This window comes from Seriola aureovittata, chromosome 13, assembly GCF_021018895.1.
Source record: "Seriola aureovittata isolate HTS-2021-v1 ecotype China chromosome 13, ASM2101889v1, whole genome shotgun sequence".
Taxonomy (NCBI): domain Eukaryota; kingdom Metazoa; phylum Chordata; class Actinopteri; order Carangiformes; family Carangidae; genus Seriola; species Seriola aureovittata.
Window position 1 is genome coordinate 9,099,103 of NC_079376.1, and position 18,821 is coordinate 9,117,923.

General features: G+C 40.4%; 1 protein-coding gene across 1 annotated transcript; it reads left to right on the forward strand.

Annotated features, from left to right (window-relative positions):
• Positions 1 to 231: 231 nt before the first annotated feature.
• keap1a (kelch-like ECH-associated protein 1a) lies at positions 232 to 17,457 on the forward strand. Its single transcript, XM_056393951.1, has 12 exons — positions 232 to 714; positions 6,616 to 7,503; positions 8,307 to 8,506; positions 8,723 to 8,879; positions 10,149 to 10,241; positions 10,641 to 10,787; positions 10,928 to 11,034; positions 11,962 to 12,091; positions 12,225 to 12,421; positions 14,248 to 14,453; positions 15,227 to 15,403; positions 16,594 to 17,457. Exons 2-12 carry the CDS (start codon positions 7,291 to 7,293, stop codon positions 16,770 to 16,772), a joined length of 1,806 nt encoding a protein of 601 aa, XP_056249926.1. The 5' UTR covers positions 232 to 714; positions 6,616 to 7,290; the 3' UTR covers positions 16,773 to 17,457.
• Positions 17,458 to 18,821: the final 1,364 nt, after the last annotated feature.

Genomic DNA, 18,821 nt, shown 5'->3' on the forward strand with positions numbered 1-18,821 from the left:
CAAGAAGAGAGATACACTGCCATTTTATTTATTTTCTATTATTATTATTATCACTTCTAATAACATTATAAGCAGCTTTTGTACCTTGTACCAGCTGTTCTTTAGAGTTTGGTTCCTGTTTGTTCTTACTTTTTTAGCTAATAGGCTACATTTTAGCTTCACTGTTTACAGAGGGCGGATCCAGAGCTTGTTTTATTTTTACCCATGAATCATCAATTAAGATGAGAGAGATAGATAGATTTCCAGAGCGCTAAAGGGAGCTTTGCTGTTGTCTTGTTGTAGCATGTTCCAGCTCTGAAGAGCCTCTGACCCCGCGCGACGTTCAGTTTCAGTTTGAGGAATGCTGCTCCTGACTTGCTGCCATGCAGGTCTCTGAACATGCGTACTACCCGCACGGTGTTTAGAGCGCACTCGAGAGTTGCAGAGTCATGTTGGTGCAGAAATTCTTCCCCCTCCACCCCCACCACCTCCATAGCCCTTGAACGTCTGCCAGTGGCGACGCAGAGCGGCAGCGACGTTCACAGCTCCGCACATTTCTCCTTTTAACGTGGAGGACGACGCGTCTGCTGGTTTCCTGACAGGACTCAGAGCCTCAGTCAGCGACCGGGGGAAGACCTCCGGTGGTCGGACAACTCTCGCTGTAAAACTCGCACAAGTGATTTCTGTGGTATAGTGATATGGAGTTTCCCAGCCGCCGTGGAGCTGTTGCTCTGGGTGAGTGCATTTGCAGCTGTTGAAATGTAAAAGAGTTTCACGCGCTGAACGGACGCGCCCTTTTGTAAAATCACTGTAACATTCAAAACGTTTCTGGTTCTCGTGTGAATGTGGTTTTACAGCGGCACTCGTGACACTACTTATTACAACACCGCTACGCCAACAATGTCCGTGAACACTGGACGAGTTTATAACTCTGCTGTCGACCAGTCTGTCACTTTATGTCACTTTGTTTCCTCAGTAGTGCGCACACTCCCAAAAGGGAATTGAAACTTTTGCTGAGCAGCTGTGTGTTATTTTGGCACCTGGAGGCTGCCGTCGCTCATTTGTTATGATTTTTAACCATCGTCTTGAAAACACAATTATAATAACTTCTAATAATCGGTTAGTAATTTGAATGATTAATCGTTAAAATGATCTTTTCAAGCAAAAATGTCAAACATTCACTCCAATGTGAGCATTTTCTGTTCTTCCCTTCTAGGTATCACTGTACATTCAATATTGTGACTTTTGACTGTTGGTTGTCAACAAAACAAGCAATTTAAAGATGCCACTTCTGGGATCTTAACAGGTGTTTTTCACTTTTTTCGCCATTTGATAGACTTAATTTTTAATGCAACTAATGATTAATTCATCGAACTGATTATTTTCTTAATTAATCATTTATGTTTGGTCTGTAAAATGCCATTAAACATTGACAACAATGACAGTTTCCCTAAGCCAAAGGGGCATCTTTAAATTTCAAGTCAAATTACAGTCAAAAACCCAGAGATATTTAGAGATAGGCTGGAACTAAGGCTGTAAAAAAAAACTATTATTTTCACTAATGATTAATCCTCAGATTATCTTGCTGAATGGTTGAATAATCGTTTTATCTGACCAACAGTCCAAAAGCCAAAGAGATTCAGTTTCCTATGATTTTATGACAAGCAAAAGCAACAAATTCTCACATTTGAGAAGCTGGAACCATCAAATGTTTGATGGCTTTTTGCTTTAAAAATAACTTAAATGATGAATTGGTTATCAACAAAGCTTCAGATCAATTTCTATCAGTCAACTAATTGAATGATATTTAAAAAAATTTAAACTCTAGGTACAATGAAATCACTCAGTGAATAACATCATTCAGGAAAATGACTAAGTAGTTCTTAAAACAAGTCACTGGTTATAGTTTTTTCTATGATAGTACATGAAATATTACAAGGTTTGAGACGCTTGAAATAGTTTAATTGTGTCTGACCAGTGACACAATTAGTTGATTAATTGAAAAAAGAAGGTGCAGATTAATCAATAATGAAACTAAACATTAGTTGCAGACTCTTTTTTTTTTTTTTTTGACCACAAATAAGGAAGTATTTCTTTGTTTAGTGATAAATCAGCATACTGTATATTCAGTGCTTCTGATACGGTTAAGTGTGTGGTCAGGAGGCAGCATTGGGCAATTGTTATTTAAGACTGTGTGATGTGCATCACTTGGCTTGAGTTTCTAAACATTAAATGTCTTGGGAGGAGGCTTTTTAAATTCTTTTAATTCCCACGGATTGAATGTTTCTAAAATAAGAGGATCCTCCGGTTTGAGGTTAAGTTGTGTGCTGTTGTGACTCTTAAACAATGCACTGCTTCTGTGATGCTCTGTTCTTCATGTTTGTCATCAGCGACCTTTGACCCCCCCCCCAGTCAGCTGTCAGTGCAGCTGAATGATGACATGGCAGAAGAACTTGAGTCACTGCTGTTACAAAACTTTTCAAAAGACACGTGTTCATTACAGGTTAGCAGTCTGAGAAAACATATTTTTAAAGGTCAAGCGAGGGTATTCTCACTCCTGTCAGAAGTCCTGTAACATGTTACAGTATATGTGCAGGTCAAAGCTGACTGCACAGGCCGGAGTCAGTAGACTGCCGTGCTGCTGTATCTACCATCTGGCAACAGAAATAGTCTGTAAATGGTTAACTCTCCCTCTCTCTGACTCTCCACGTTCTTTATAAATTCTGCACTCAGCTCGGCTGAACAGTGTCTTGATGGAAGAATCAGTGACTTATAATGATTCATTCTTCATGTTTAAAAGCACAAATGCCTTCTGATGAACACCATAGATCTCCTCTTTAAGAATATTAAACAGATGAATCACAGACTGATTCATTTTGTTAATGAAGTTCCAGTAATCTGCTCGCTCCCTCTTCTCACTTGCAAACAGCCATTTGAGAAGCAAACACACTACCACCTACAGTGTTACTGGTCAGGACCTTGGTCAAACAGGGATTATGAAACCTCACTGAAATCAATAAAACTGGTCAGAACTTGTGTCACAGTGTTCGCACAGGGTTCCTGCAGGCTTGAGCAATGCTTTATAAAGTAGCCAAGCTCTGCACTCTGTGTTTACACAGTAATTCACTGTTAACCCCCTTAAAGCCTGATCAGGAGAGTAGGACAGGCTGATATATCCATGCACAATGGCCCTTTATGGAAAACTGAGAATCTCACTGTATTAATGTCTGTCACTTCCCTTATTTTATTCACTCCTTGAACTGATTTCTAATATGTGTCATGGCTGCCATCTTTCTCCTCTCCCACTTTGTTATTCTCTCTCTCGCTCACTGGATGTTGTCCTCAAAATCTCTCTCTTTTTTTTTTTCTCTCTGGATCACTTTCTTCCCTTTCCGTCTCACACTTTTGGTCATATGACCAGCAAACAGGCTGAACAGATTTGATTGTGCAACCATGCAAAGCTGCATTCTACCAGACCAACCCAGCAATAACCTTTTTATGTGGTTTGCTCAGTAAAGTAGAAAAAAACAGTATCTGATCAATTCTGGTGAGACGGAAAAACAAATAACAGCAAACTGCAGGTGCTGTAAGTATCCATGTGATTCTCAGAGGGTCACTGTGGTTGTGACTCTCGCAGGATCAGTGTTTGTGCCTTTTCATGCTAAAAATTGATCTGCTGCTGTTGATTCTAAGGCTCTTTACACAGACGGATGCACTGTCGCTAAGCGGCAGCATAGCAGACGTCTTTTCGTGCTCTCCAGCTCGAGAGCTGATTTGTTCTGCTTCAAGCTGTGGCAGCGAGTGACACTCTGCGGAATGCAGAGATTTCACGTCGCTCTGGGTTTTCTCTGTCATGTAAAGAGATGCTCTAAAAGCATTTCAACACTGTGTATTTGAGCATTTTCAGGATAATTCTCAAGTATTGCAAATGTAAGCCCATTAAAGAAATATGCCGGATCGGTATCCGTGCTGCTGCTGACTTTATTAAGTGGATAAGGTATTGGCTGCAACATGTCCAATCCACATTAAACACAGTTTCATGTGTGAATGTCATCATAAAAATCTTTTTTTCCACTAACTCTTAAATTCTGTCAATCACAGTGAGCTGCCCGCTCAGTTTTTAGAACCACAGCTGCCCCTTTTCACTTGTGACCTTACATGAAAATGACCCCACACAATGAGCTCCATGCAATGATGTTTACAGATTTTACATTTACATCTGATTGGTAATTTGTATCAGCAGGTACCCCAGGTTTAAGCATCAGAAATGGTGCAGGGTCCCTATGTTGGACTGATGCTAGCATCTGCATGTTTTATCTATTATAGTGCATCTGTCTGACCTTTTTGGATGCCATCTGATAGTTTGAGGCACAATGCATAAATATATAGTCCTCATCAAAGTAACAGCTGGAAGCTAACAGCTGGTCTTTTCTCTCTTTAGTAGAGTCTGACTGACACATGGGCCAGGGACAATATTATTGATAAATAACAAGGAGTTATCCACCAAAGAGCAAGATCGGTGAGCTTTAGGTTGATTTTCTTTTTTCTTTTTTTTTCATCGTTTGTAGAAGTTTGTGTGGTCCCGTTTTGTACCAACTTGCAATACTTTGTTTTTTTTTTGTCTGTCCTGAAACCGCTTCCTGTCAGAAGTTGAATCAAGCAATGATCTGGTTTCACCTGGATGACTCATTGTTGTGATTTGGGAGGTGTCTGTGTCAGTTACCTGGAACACCCTCATCTGCAGACCTTCACAGAGGCATTTATGCTTTTGTTTAGGAGAAGCATAAATCCAGCTGTAGCTGCTGCTTCCTGTCTTCAGCCAAGTCTAACTCGTATCAGTCTTCTAATTTGACTTTTGGCGATAAAGAAAAGAAGCATATTTCCCTAAATGTTGAACTGTTCCTTTAAATATTGATATCGTTTCTAGTGTTTTTTTGTTTTTTTATAACTCTCAAAGATATCGGTACCGGCCTCAAAGATCCAGAAGCAGTCAGAGTCGTTAGCTGTCGTTTGCCTCCATGCTAACTGCCTCAAGTTCTCCACTTTAAGTGAGGGGCTTATTAATTGGCAAGAATCTAATGAGACTCTTAATTAGCACTTCATTAGAGACAGGTGCACCACTTACACCCATGTAATTATGTTACACTGACATACAGTGCTTACATCGTGTCTTCAGGTGCCTGAGTGCAATGATAAAGATATTTCAGTGAAACTGTCAAAAACCTAAATTTCATTTCGCTTATATTTTTTAATTTTAGGATTATTGACAATGACAATACTTGTGATTTAATAAGACGGGGATGTTTGGAAACATTTGACTGGTAGTGTCTTATTCTGTGCTCTCTTATGTAAGAGGCAGATATTTGTGACCTCCACCAAGTAGGTTATTTTTTCACTCGTCTCTCTCTGTTTGTTTGTTTGTCTATTTGTTTGTTTGTTTGTTTGGTTGTTTGTCAGCAGGATTACACAAAAAGTACTGAACTGATTTGCACCAAACTTGGTGGAGGGAAGGGGCACGGGCCGGGGAGGAACCCATTAAAATTTCCTGCGAATTCGGCTAAAAGGGGCGTGTCCAGGATGTGTGTCACTCTAATTATTAGAGTGACTTGGCATTTACTAAGCTAAGACTGATGGTCCAGAGATTAGTCTGCTTTGACAGTTGGAGTGATTTTTTTATCACATACCCAGAGAGTAGGAACACAGAAGTGAATGTGATTTTTAGGGAAACAGTGGTGTGGCTGGTCAGCAACAACTTCTGAAGTCTGGTAAGAATTCATTCATACCTTCTGTTCCTTTTTAAATAGAGTGGATGTGTGCTCTTTATGTTTGTCATCCGGCTGCTATCTGTTGAATCTCAGTCACTCCTCTGTGACTCACACGCCGAGTGTGACTATCAACAGTCTACTGCTTGGCTGATTAACTTTAAGTGAAGAGAAAAGAGGAAAAAAGAGCTTTAACAGGCCAAATGATAAAGCGTTTGCAAGGATGAACCAGCTCTTTGAGGTCCCTGTGATCTTGCATTCTGGTGACATCTGCAACAATCAGTCGATTAATAGATTACTTGATCAGACATTCTCTGGTTCCAGCTTCTCAAATGTGAGGATTTGTTGTTTTTCTTTTTCATATATGACACTAAACTGAATATCAAGTTTTCAACTATTAGCAAGTTTCTTGTATATAAAGAAAAAAATGCCATGAATGCACAGTATTTCTAATTGACACACATTTTGAGGTTTAAAAAATACATTAAGAGGTTATCATTTTTGCCAGAACAATGCACACTTCAATAAATAAAGTGTATTTAGCAGCTCATTAGTAATGAAACAACATAGGAATGACAAAGCCTTCACTATAAATGATCCTTTTAGAGATTATGAGAATCTTTTACGTAACCAAATTAAAAATACATTTACCATTTCCTTAGGCGAATGCTGTGGCATAAAGCAGTTAACCAGAGGATGTATTTGCTGTTTTAGCTGTAAGGAAGTGAAACTCTGAGTGTGTGACTTGAACTCCCACACATACAAGAGGGGAACACGTGAGATTTTGATTCCATTAGTTTCTTTTCAAACCACTAAAATTCTCTCATCTTTCTTAGCTTACTCTGTTTTTGTTTGTTTTTCTTCTACTTTGCAGGATAAGCATCGCAGCAGACGGGATCCCTGCCAGGATACTTCTGATTGTGCAGCTACACACGTTTGCCAACCACTTCTCCTTCTCCTTGCAGAGGACTCCCTGAAAAGTCAGAATGGATTACTTTCACAACCCTGAAACCTGTAAGATCTGGACCAACAGCAATTTAATTATCATGGGTTGACTCATGCTTTGGGAGCTGTCTGATCCTGACACAAACGCTGTCAGTCATGTTGGAGCCAGGACCTGTGGATGAGGGAGTATTATGTGGTTCACCATCGGTCTGCGAGTTTGTTTACCCATCGTATGTGCGCAGAGAAACGTATGACCTCTACTTATTTTTATGCAGCAACTGGCTTTTCCTGTGGACTGCTTACTCTGCCTGCTGGCTGTTGCTGAGATCACCAATGGATAGCACCATTACTCGGTTCACAACCCTACTTCCTTTGGAAAAGTCTACTCTCTGAATAGATTTTTGTGTTTATATTTGCATAAAAATGGAGAAACTAAAGACATGTGCTCTCTGGAGTCTTCACATCATTGAAATAAAGACCAAAAGAATTTCCTCTGTTGAAAGTCTAACCCCAGTGGGATAAGAACTCAAAACTTTAAACTGTAGAAGACTTTGAGACTGAACAAAATAATAACTCTGGACTACTCCCCTTCCTCTCTCCCATAATGCATTGCCCAATGAGGAAGAAACGTCCCACACGTAATTCTGATTTCTCAGCTATTGTGGTTCCCTCGATGCACGGGTCTGGGTACCTTGACTACACGGTCGAGACCCACGCTTCCAGATCCATGAAGGTCATGGACGAGTTCAGACGGCAGGAGATGCTGTGTGACCTGGTGCTGCATGTCACGTACAAGGAAAAAACTGTGGACTTCAAGGTGAGACATCCTCTAAATTAAATGATCAAAAAGCCATTTTGGAGTTTGCTTCACAGTTTCAAAATATTAGCTCATTATGGAGGCCTGAAACTGACTACATGTAATGAGAGGTTCTTAAACAAGTCTAAAATACAACTAAATGCATCAATAAATATTTTGGTGCTATATTGCCCACTGATAATATGACAACTCACTGCATTATTGATTACCTGTGTGTTGCTTTCTCCCATGTACCCTGTTATTTTAGAATAGGTACCTGGTAGTTAAAAATTACCTACAGTATCAATTCTTAATAATTTCCCTCTTTATTCCCTAACTTCACATCATGTTCCCTTGTACCCACATGTGAAATGTGCATTGGAGATGTCATACAAAAGTTAAATTCAGTTACATTTTTAAGTTGTAATTCACCTTCCAGTGTAATTGAGATCTTGGTCAGGCATTGTCAAATGCATCTTGGGGAAAATAGAGAATAGGTATATGATTTCATTTGTACCAGAAAAGGAAAGAGTTAGAACTTGTCACTTTGTCTACTGAAAGGTTGTAAAGGAAAAACTGAAAAGATTTTAGTTTTTTTCACCAACCGATTATAATTTCAAGCTTCATGTATCTTTTTAATCTCAATTTGATAATTTCACTATCAGTATCATTCATGACATATTCAGTTATAGTTTTGACTTGTCTGATAATTGGTCACTTCGTTTTGACAGTTCTGGGCCTCCATACGAGAGGGAAGTTAGTCATTCCCTCACTGATAAAAATAGAGTGAATGCAATGTTTCTTTATCACCATGTTACTTTCAGGTGCACAGGGTGGTACTGGCCTCCTGCAGCCCCTACTTCAGAGCCATGTTCACCAGCAGCTTTAAAGAGTGTTGTGCCTCGGAGATCACCTTGCGGGATGTTTGCCCCCAGGTGGTGGGAAGGCTCATTGACTTTGCCTACACCTCCCACATCACAGTGGGAGAGAAATGTGTGTTGCACGTTCTCTTGGCTGCTATGAGGTAAACATACATAAACAGTAGCACATGGTGTTGGAAAGCTAATCCTGAGTCATTGAAAACAGCTGAAACCTGAAAACAGACACAGATGTAGATTTCTGTATTCTGCCACACTCTATTAATCTTTCAGTATTTACCAGTTAAATACATTCTTCATTCAGGTGGAGAGAATGTAGACAGTAATAATTTTTCCCTCCCTTTTTTCTTATTTTCTACCAGGTATCAGATGGAGGATGTGGCCAAAGCATGCTATGATTTCCTTACTAAGCATCTGGAGCCAGCTAATGTCATCGGCATCGCCCGCTTTGCTGAGGAGATTGGCTGCACAGAGCTGCACCAAAGAAGCCGAGAGTACATCAACACACACTTCAATGAGGTGAGATGCAAATATAGAAAGCACAAGTACGCATGCAATTGTCAGATTCCTCTTGTACAATGCTGCACCTATGTGGTGGCTTTTCTGGTCATCCATTGCATTAAATGTGAAGAAGTACACACTCTGATTCTGACAGGGACTGTGAAGAAACCTGCATTGTAGTAAAAAGACACAGAAAGAAGCCTCTTCAAGATTTCCAGGTATCATAATCTCACAATAATCTATCCTGTATGTCATAGAGGAGCAACACCCCTAAGCATGCATTAAATCATGCACATTCACACAGACACATACCTGGTCGGACACTGTAAGCATTGCCAACGTTAGATGTTTTTTGGGTAGATCAGTGTAGTTTCAGCGTTGAATGGCTCCACTGCTCCAGTCAAAGACACGGAGAAGGCCACTTTGGGTCCGTCTCTGAAAAAGCACATGTGCCAACTCAGCCTGCAAAAGTTCTGCTGCTCAAATTTCTTTGTTTATCGTTCCTTCAGCTCAAACGGGGGGATAGCTGTGCCCTCATGCAACTTTTTGACCCCTTAAGAAAAAAAAGTTTGTTTATTCAAGAGTAAAATTACCATAGGTCATTTGCTAGTGACCAGCCTTTTCCTCCACCAGGTCATTAATATTTTTGTTAGTGTGTAATTCTGTATTATCCTCTGCCTTCTCTTTGAACTGAAGTAACCCAGTCTTGGTTATATCCAGCTCTGCTTTTAGTTCTCCTGAGCTTGCACTTTGCATTCGCCTGCTGCCAGTCTGCTCTCCATCGGCCTCAGCTCCTCCAGCGTGATGCTCGGTGCTCTCAGCTCAGCGCTGAGGTCAGACTGCGCGGCAGCTTCTGCCTTAACCAAAGCCCCTGACACACAGGGTCAGCAGCAAAGCTGTACTGCTTTGTTAGGATAACTGCAGAACAGTGCAGCTGCAGTGTTTAATGGTTACCTAAAATCAAAGACCATTCATCTGTGCCAAGGACACACTTGGCCACAGTACCTATAGTTTATATTTACGTTTTGCCAGTACAATTCACATGTTCTCTCTTTCCCTGTCACTTTTTTGAAGTGATGGATGCTACCTTTGTAGGTCTCTATATCTGTGTCTCATCTATAATTTATGACTAAAACACCTGCCTGCCTTTACTCAAATTAATCACTGTATCATACTTTAACCTGAGAAGGAAATAAAATCTGATAAAAGGATTAAGATGTGTATTCAGTAGTCAGTACACCTTCATCTGATCAAGCTCTTGTATCCTGTTGTGTCCCTCTGTCCCAGGTGACTAAAGAAGACGAGTTCTTCAGCCTCTCTCACTGCCAACTGCTGGAGCTCATCAGTCAGGACAGCCTGAAGGTGCTCTGTGAGTCTGAGGTGGGTGGCATTAAAATAACTAATTAAAACCTGACTAAAAGGCATGTAACCTATGTGTTTTTTTTAATTATTCTTGTATTGGGTGATCTTATAATATACAGCACTGTTCGTAAACAGTACGAACAGTGCTGTATATTATAAGATGTTTCAGTTGTGCATGTCGGTTAGTTTAACCAACAGCTGGAACAGTGATTTTGACCTACATGAAGCACCAGATGGACAATGTTTTACCACAATCACACAGACAAACACTGGAAGTCACAGAAATGTATACTTAAAGTAACTGACGTTCTAATCATGAATTTTAATAGCACAACTGATAGTCCAAGTTCTGACAAGAGTGCATCTAGATGTAAATAACAACCCACATGTTCATACGTCTGATTACATCCATGTCAGGTGTATAAGGCCTGTACCGACTGGGTCGGCTGGGACATGGAGGGTAGAGCCCAGTACCTACATGCCCTCCTGAATGCAGTTCATATCTACGCTCTGCCTCCGAAGTTCCTGAAGAACCAGCTCCTGTCCTGCCCCATCCTCAGTAAGGTAAACCAGAGTTAGAGTATGTTTTCTTCTAATCCAAATGCAAAGAAAGGTGAGATTTGTTAAAAGAAAAAAAAAGAAAACCCATCTCAGTCACAAAGCCTTTACAGGTTTTTATTTTCTGTTCTTTATTTTACCTCCAGGCCAATTCCTGTAAGGACTTCCTTTCTAAAATCTTCCAGGATATGACACTAAGGAAGCTGCCTCCTGCACCGAACCGAGGAACTCAACTCATCTATGTGGCTGGCGGGTAGTTAACTTTTATAGTCTCCTCATCAGCATTGCTTTGCTCTACGATGGACAACAGTTTAGAAACCTATTCTTAGATACACTGCAGGCTCTAATAAACACTTTTGCACCCATCTGTGATATTGATTATCAGAAACTGATTATGAGACGATGCGTTGATGTCCACTTACAATACGCAACTTGTGTGCACTTTATTTTCTGAAACATTAGATGCGAAACACCCTCATGGATCCAGTAGGTGTCATAGTCTGCCACCCAGTGGCTGTTAGTATGTCATCCACTCTGTCTTCTTTACAGGGGTTTACCCTATGGGTTCATGTATAAATCCTTCTTGTTTTTTTTGTCCACCTTTGCTTATAGTGGTATTCTGCATGTTGACCTATTTTTGTCTAACAAAATGAAAAAAGTACCGCCACACTCCTGTCTTGCTCCCAGTTCTTCTTTAGTTCTACATGGACATGGCAACATTGCAACCACAAATGGTCTTTCTCAGACTTGTCTTTGTCTGGCATAAATCACACCTGGTTTTTAAAGCGTAGGAACACTTGGACTGTGTCACATGAGCTGATTTGGGCACTTTAACAGTCATGCTTGTTTTTTTTTTTTTTGTTTTTTTTTGGATCTATTAAAAAAAAAAAGCACAATTAACTTCAATAGTTGGTCAGTAGTTAATAATGTTGGAGCAGCACACATAAAGCAGGATGTGCAGTAAGTGACATCATGGAGATTAGATAATGGCTGATGTGTCCATATTTAGTCGTTGGCCTTTTCTCCCTAACTCTGACTTTTTACAGAATGCATAAAAAAGTAAGATATTATCTTATTTAAGTTGGACATTATATGTCATATACCCAGTAAAAACTGTTATATATACACTGACCGTTCATCTGATTAACTACTCTCTCTTTATTTCCCTTTCTCTGCTCAGATACCGGCAGCATTCACTAGCCTCCATGGAGGCTTATGATCCCAGGAGGAATGCCTGGCTAAAACTAGCTGACATGGGCTCTCCATGCAGCGGCCTGGGAGCCTGCGCCCTCTTTGGACTGCTCTACACTGTAGGTTGCACCAGTTATTTCATACCACCAATAGATGGGATACAATGCGATACACTGCACCACAATTGTATATGATATGAGTGGGAAACACTGTACTGTCTCAGTTTTCTAATCCGTTTTTTCATGAATCCAGGTCGGGGGCAGGAACTTGTCGCTTCAAAACAACACGGAGTCCAGCGCCCTGTGCTGCTATAACCCCATGACCAACCAGTGGAGCCAGCGAGCCTCCCTCAACATCCCCAGGAACAGGGTCGGTGTGGGCGTGGTGGACGGCTGCATCTACGCCGTGGGAGGTTCTCAGGGCTCGACGCATCACAACACGGTGGAGAGGTTAGACGTCTCTGATGTGTTCACCGTGTGTGTGTGTGTGTTTGTGTGAGAGGATTTATTTGTTTAACAAGGCACTCGAGAAGTAATTTGATTTTAATGACATCTTATTTACTAAAAATGAATGTAATGAGCACGGATTTCCTTCCTCATACGCACGCATTCTGGGATTAAGTGCAGTTACCTCAGTGTAAGTATGGATAATGGCATGAGGGAGATCAAATGAATAGCTGCTATTCAATCTGAAGAGCAGCAGAGAAGTTTTCAGGTATCCTTCTTAGCCTAATTAGACGACAACACGGGCTGTTTCAAAACAAGTCGAGACACACTTCCCAGGAATGCCGATCGGGTCGGGAATGCTTTACAGCAGGGAGGAGTTCTAATGATGTTATGAATCAGTTTCAATCAATTACAAAAAAACCCAAAACTTTAAAGTCTGAGAATTACTGTATCTTTTGATACTATTAGCTTTCTTTTCTGTATCTAAAGAACCATACTTCAAATGCAACCATAATACCTTTTTATATTGAAGGGTATAGATTTCTAAAAGATGCTAGTCACAAGAGAATTATTAAAACTCATCACACGCCACTTGGAAGGCGTCTCATGTGAAGCTGCAAAATATAATGAAAGCTGATAAAACTATTGAAATGAAAATTCAATGCGAAACACATCAAAGCAGATTAGAGTGTTCATGGTAACAGTAGTTGGCAGGAAAAGGCTCTGCTTCCCAAATGGATCCAAGCAACAGGCAGAAGATTCAACAAGGAGTGATGCCTCCCCGCTAAAGCAAGTAAAGGGCCTTGTTGCAGATGCGTTATGCAATAACATCAGGGATCAGAGCACAGGGTTATTGCCAGCACAGTGACCCAAGAAATGACCTGCATTTAGTGACTTTCTCAAGGGCACTTATCCAGTGTTTGAGGGCAGGTGATAAACACCGTCCTATCTGCAGTTTACAGCTGGAGTATACCCAGTGCCAACAGCTGAGCCAATAACCTTTTTAATCATTAACCAGCCGGAGAGCGTGCAGTCTGACCTGCCTCATCATGATCGATTTCGTTGTTGCTGTTGTTATACTTTGTGTTATTTGCCTCTACAGAGCTTCGATTGTTAGAGGAAGTGCCTCGAACTTCTTTTGTGATATTGTGATGATTTAAAATAAAATGGATGTGACTCGAAAGGAATAGTCGGACATTTTGGGAAATATGCTTATATGCTTTCATGCTAGGGGTTAGAGGAGATGATCCATTCAACTCTCATATCTGTAAATTAGACATGACGCTAGAGCCATGCGGTGGCTAACTTAGCTAAGTAAAAACACTGGAAGGTAAAACAGTTAGCCTAGCTCTGTCCAAAAACCCCCATGAATTAATGCATTATATTTTGTTTGTTTAATCCATATGACAAAAGAAACCTCAGCAAGAGAGTGAATATACTTAGCTGTACCTTTTTAAAAAGATATGCTAAACAAGACATTTATGTTATAAAATGATGAGATTTTTCTCAAAAACACCATGGCCAGAGATTGGAAACTTGATGTGTGTTGGACTACAGAGTCCTGTAGACTCTCATGCTCATGGTGGTGTTACAGCCTCTTTGGCTTCAGATGAAGCTCGTCAATAGTTGCCAAACACGGTTGCCAGCTTAACCTAATCCACTTAAAATTGACTGGCTCGTGTAGATTGAGAAGGTTGCTGCTCAAAGCTGCTCCCCTCTGAAACATCAAAAGTTTTGCAGCCCTGACACTTGTTTCAATTCATTGTTTTAATTGACTAATATGTAATGTCATCACTACAAACTCTGTACAACCACTGTTTGATTTGCAGGTGGGACCCAGAGTCGAATCGCTGGTCGTTTGTTTGCCCGATGTCGGTAGCTCGTCTAGGGGCCGGTGTGGCGGCGTGTGGGGGGGCTCTGTACGTGGTGGGGGGATATGATGGACAGAACCGATGGAACACTGCTGAGAAATACCAGCCTGACACTAACACCTGGCACCAGCTGGCTCCCATGAGCACTATACGCAGCGGACTGGGTGAGTGTGTGTGTGTGTGTGTGTGTGTGTATACTTCTGTCTTTATGAGGGCCAATATGAGCTTTAGATAAACAGCATGAAGACATTATGGTGTTTGTTTTAGTTAATGCAAAATCATGGTTTTAATTGTGTGTGTGTGTGTGTGTGTGTGTGTGTGTGTGTGTGTGTTTTAGTAGTGTCACTTAATATATTGGTGTGTATTTGTGTTTGTTCTGGCCTTTAAAGGAGTTGTTTGACATCTTGGAAAATACTTACTCACTTTCTTTTTCAATGAAAATATTGATACCACTTTACATTCAAATTTTGGCCATTGCCAGCTACTAATTAGCTTAGCTTAGCATAAATACTGGAAATGGGGGAGACGGGTAGTCTTTCACTGTCCAAAGGTAAAAAATCAGCACCTCTAAAGTTCACAAATTACTTCTTCACTGAGCCCGGACAAGAAAATAGTCCCCCTGCAAAACCACAACTTGTTGTTTTAACTCTTCTGATTTTGTATAGATTCAACCAATGAGATCTGTTAACTGATGAGCTTTGAGGTGCTGGTAGGCAGATCATGTTACCTTTGGTTAGAGCCAAGCTAGCTGTCTCCCCATTTTCAGTTTTATGCTAAGCTATGCTACCCAGCACCTGGTTCCAGCTACATAATTACTGTACAGACATACAAGTATGGTATCAATCTTTTCATCTAGCCCTCAGACTGAAAGAAAATGAGCCTATTTCTCAAAATGCCAAACTGTTCATTTGCGTTCTCTCTCTGTCTGCTTTTGCAGGGTTGGTGTGTGTGAACTCGTACCTGTACGCTGTAGGAGGGTATGATGGGAGGAGCCAGCTGTCGTCTGTCGAGCGTTACAACATAGCCAGGAATGTTTGGGAGCCCAGGGCCTCCATGCAATACTGTCGCAGTGCACACGGAGTGACGGTCCACCAGAGACGCATCTTTGTCCTCGGTCAGTTACTAAAGACTGAATGTTCAAACTAGTTAAATAAAAGAAAGATATGGTCACAGAACTTTTCTTAACATTAATAAGAGCATATCTTGCTATTTTGAATATTTTTCTTCTCATTAGATTTTACTTTATTAATGTTTATTTTATCACTTTTATGTAATGTATTTTATCTTCTTTCCCTAATTGTGTCTTGGATGATGCTTGTATTGACCCTTGTATTGATTCCTATTGCCTGTCCAAAGTCAAGCCTGTGATATGTGCCACCACTAATTAGTACCTGAATAGTTTCATGTAATTAGGCCCATTGTAGCTTATCATGGGCCTGATGAAGCGCTGAGTGAAACATGTTGCTGTTGTCAGTGTTAATAAAAATGTCTGTGATAATTTATTTTATCTGCACACTCAGCCCAATATATATATTTATTATATATATATATATATTATATATATATATATTATATATATATATATATATATATATATATATATATATATATATTGGGCTGAGTGTGCAGATAAAATAAATTATCACAGACATTATATTATATTATATATGTGTATATATGTATATATGTATGTGTGTGTGTATATATGTGTGTGTGTGTGTGTGTATATATATGTATGTATATATATGTATGTATATATATATATATATATATATATATATATATACACACACACACACACACACAGACATTTTATTTTGTATCAGCAGTTAATATCAAGTGACTTGCAGTTCTATTGCAAGTGACCCAGAGAAAAAAGAAATACTTGAAAGACTTGAATAATTCTGATTCATTAGTAGACAGTCAGGTCAGGAGGCAACCAGTGAGATCCTCTGCTAATACAGTGTGGGTTGCGCTGTTTTATTTCTAATGTGGCTCAGTGACTCAGTGTTGTTGTTAATTAAATAGGGGAAAGTGTGGTTCAACTGTTAAGAGTAAACAGACATGCAGCAGGCAAATGAAATGTCAGATCAGGAAGTAATAACAAACCACATCACTAAATTAAATTAATGGAAAATCAAAAAGTAAAAATTGCCTTTTTAAAAGATCATTTGATGAATCCATCTATGAGCTGAAAAATAAATAGCAAAATAATTGAATTTAATTATTCATTGACACAACTGTTGAACAGTCTGTAATTGCTTCATCAACAGCTTCATTAAACACGTGTGTGTTTCCATTCAGGGGGTTTTAACCAGCACGGCTTCCTGTCCAGCGTCGAGTGTTACTGTCCAGAAAGAAATGAATGGACGTGTGTGACCGAGATGCCCGTTGGACGCAGCGGCATGGGCGTCGCTGTTACCATGGAGCCCTGTCCTGGCAGCCTGCCAGAACCAGAGGAGGACGAGGATGGAGCCACATAGAATGAGGATGAAATCTGCTGAAAGTGTCAAGTGTTGAATACGGTGGTGTCGAAGTGGTGCTGCTTTTCAAGAGAGGGTTAAGTGCATTAATTAAAAAAACATTCCAATATGAAAACTCCTCATATATCCCCGCCCTCATGGGTCCTACTTGTATTGCACCGTGGGGTACTGCTGGTAGGATTTGAATGGAGGAGGAGGAACTATATCTCTACATCTGCTGGGGAACGAGTGAAACAGAGAAACTGGTAGCACGACAGTGACCCCGCAATAATAAGGTGCTACGGATGTAATCTCAAATAATAATTCTATTTAATTGAATATTGTTATTCGTTCACTGTTTTTAATCTCTTTAGTGTTCAAATTTATAAACTGGCCTTCAGTGTCTAATTTCTAATTCCTCGCTTTGTTTTATTTACATCTCTACCTCCGTCTGTGTCTCTGTCTGAATGAGCACTTTTCTTATTTTTCTTCATTTTTGTGCCAATGAGGTTTCACCCAAAACTGCCATTTTAAAACTTTTTAATTGATTTTTTTTTTTCACTTTATTTTATTTTGTGTTTCTGAAAATGAAGTTAATCAAATGGTGTGAATGATGAATATCTCACGTCTGCAACATTTGTTCAGCAATGTAATTCACATTCTCTCATATGCACTGATGTTAGTAAAGACAAATGTGTTTTACTGACCTCTTGTGATCTCAGTTATTAGGATGCATCCAACAGTGTGCAGCTGTAGTGTTGTGACAGCACGTGCACTACCACTAGATGGTGGAATAAGTCCAAAAACAGCTGCACACGGCAACAAGATTTTTTTTTTTTTTTTTTTTTGGGGGGGGGGGGTTGTTTTTTGCTTTGCCATGTCAAAGAACTCCCATGTCAGTGACATCTTAAAAATAACAACGCAGAAGAGAAAGGGCTCTACATCTGTTTACATCTTGACAAACCATGACACGTTCCCAAATTAATCTAAATCTGGATTGTGCACACTAGGCGCAGTGATATCCTGTTTGGATAAAGAATATTTGTCCATGTTTTATGGCTCAGTGAGAATGATTAGAGCTCACCAGCAGAGCTCTCACAGCAACCTTTATTTCAGCGGTTCTGAAGACAGACAGAGGGTACTGGAGTCACTACAGCGTTAGTCATCAACCGCAGACGTCACTTGTGTGTTTACTTATCTCTCTCTGCACTGCTGTTCTCTATCTCCTCCAAGGCTCACCTGCAATTATCCCAGCAGGCCTCCAAAGAAGACAGTTCTGGACGGAGCTATTATTCAAATACAGCCTCGGTCGTCTCATCATGTCGAGATTTCTGACAGAGAAGAGACACCAACAAAGGAAAAGGAAAAAAAAAATGCTTGTGTTTGTTTTATCGTTCTTCTGGAATAATAGGGAAAGCAGGTGATTGTGGCCACATGTTTGTCTCCCTTTGAGTTTATCTCCGATTTCAAACTCGTGGACATGCAGCGCATTGTGAGCATTCATTATTGACAAAGCAACCTGTTGGATGGAGCAAAAGGCAGAGGAGGAAGCTCTAGTTGTGTGTTTGGGGCCCCAGAGAGTGAGAGCGGAGACGGGCGAGGGAGTAGAGGGCTCTTACTCACTACTTAAAGCGCTACACAAGAGCAAGTGACTCACATGGCGGACGCATGACGCAGGCATCTCGCTCACATTTGCACATGGATACACAAATACGTGTGTGCCCGTACACACAAACACATTTGTTCACACACATACACACACACACGCATATGTGTGTGTATGCACACTCGTGCAAAACAAAGCTGGCTGTCTCTTATTCACAGGCTGTGGAAACAGATTTGTCTCAATGTGTTCATTGTCTCATGAGGGGAGAGGAATACAGAAAGAGATGTAGCACTGTACGACAGGGAGATCTGCCTTCCGTGGAGATTCAGTGGAGGAAAATTAGTACACATACAGACGTAGCTATTGTACATCTTTTGCACACTTGCTGCACTAATGCGTAACTGTTGCACAACCTCGAGAGGAACTGTTGGAGGAGATCTTCTTCCTCTGATAGAGCAGAGAAG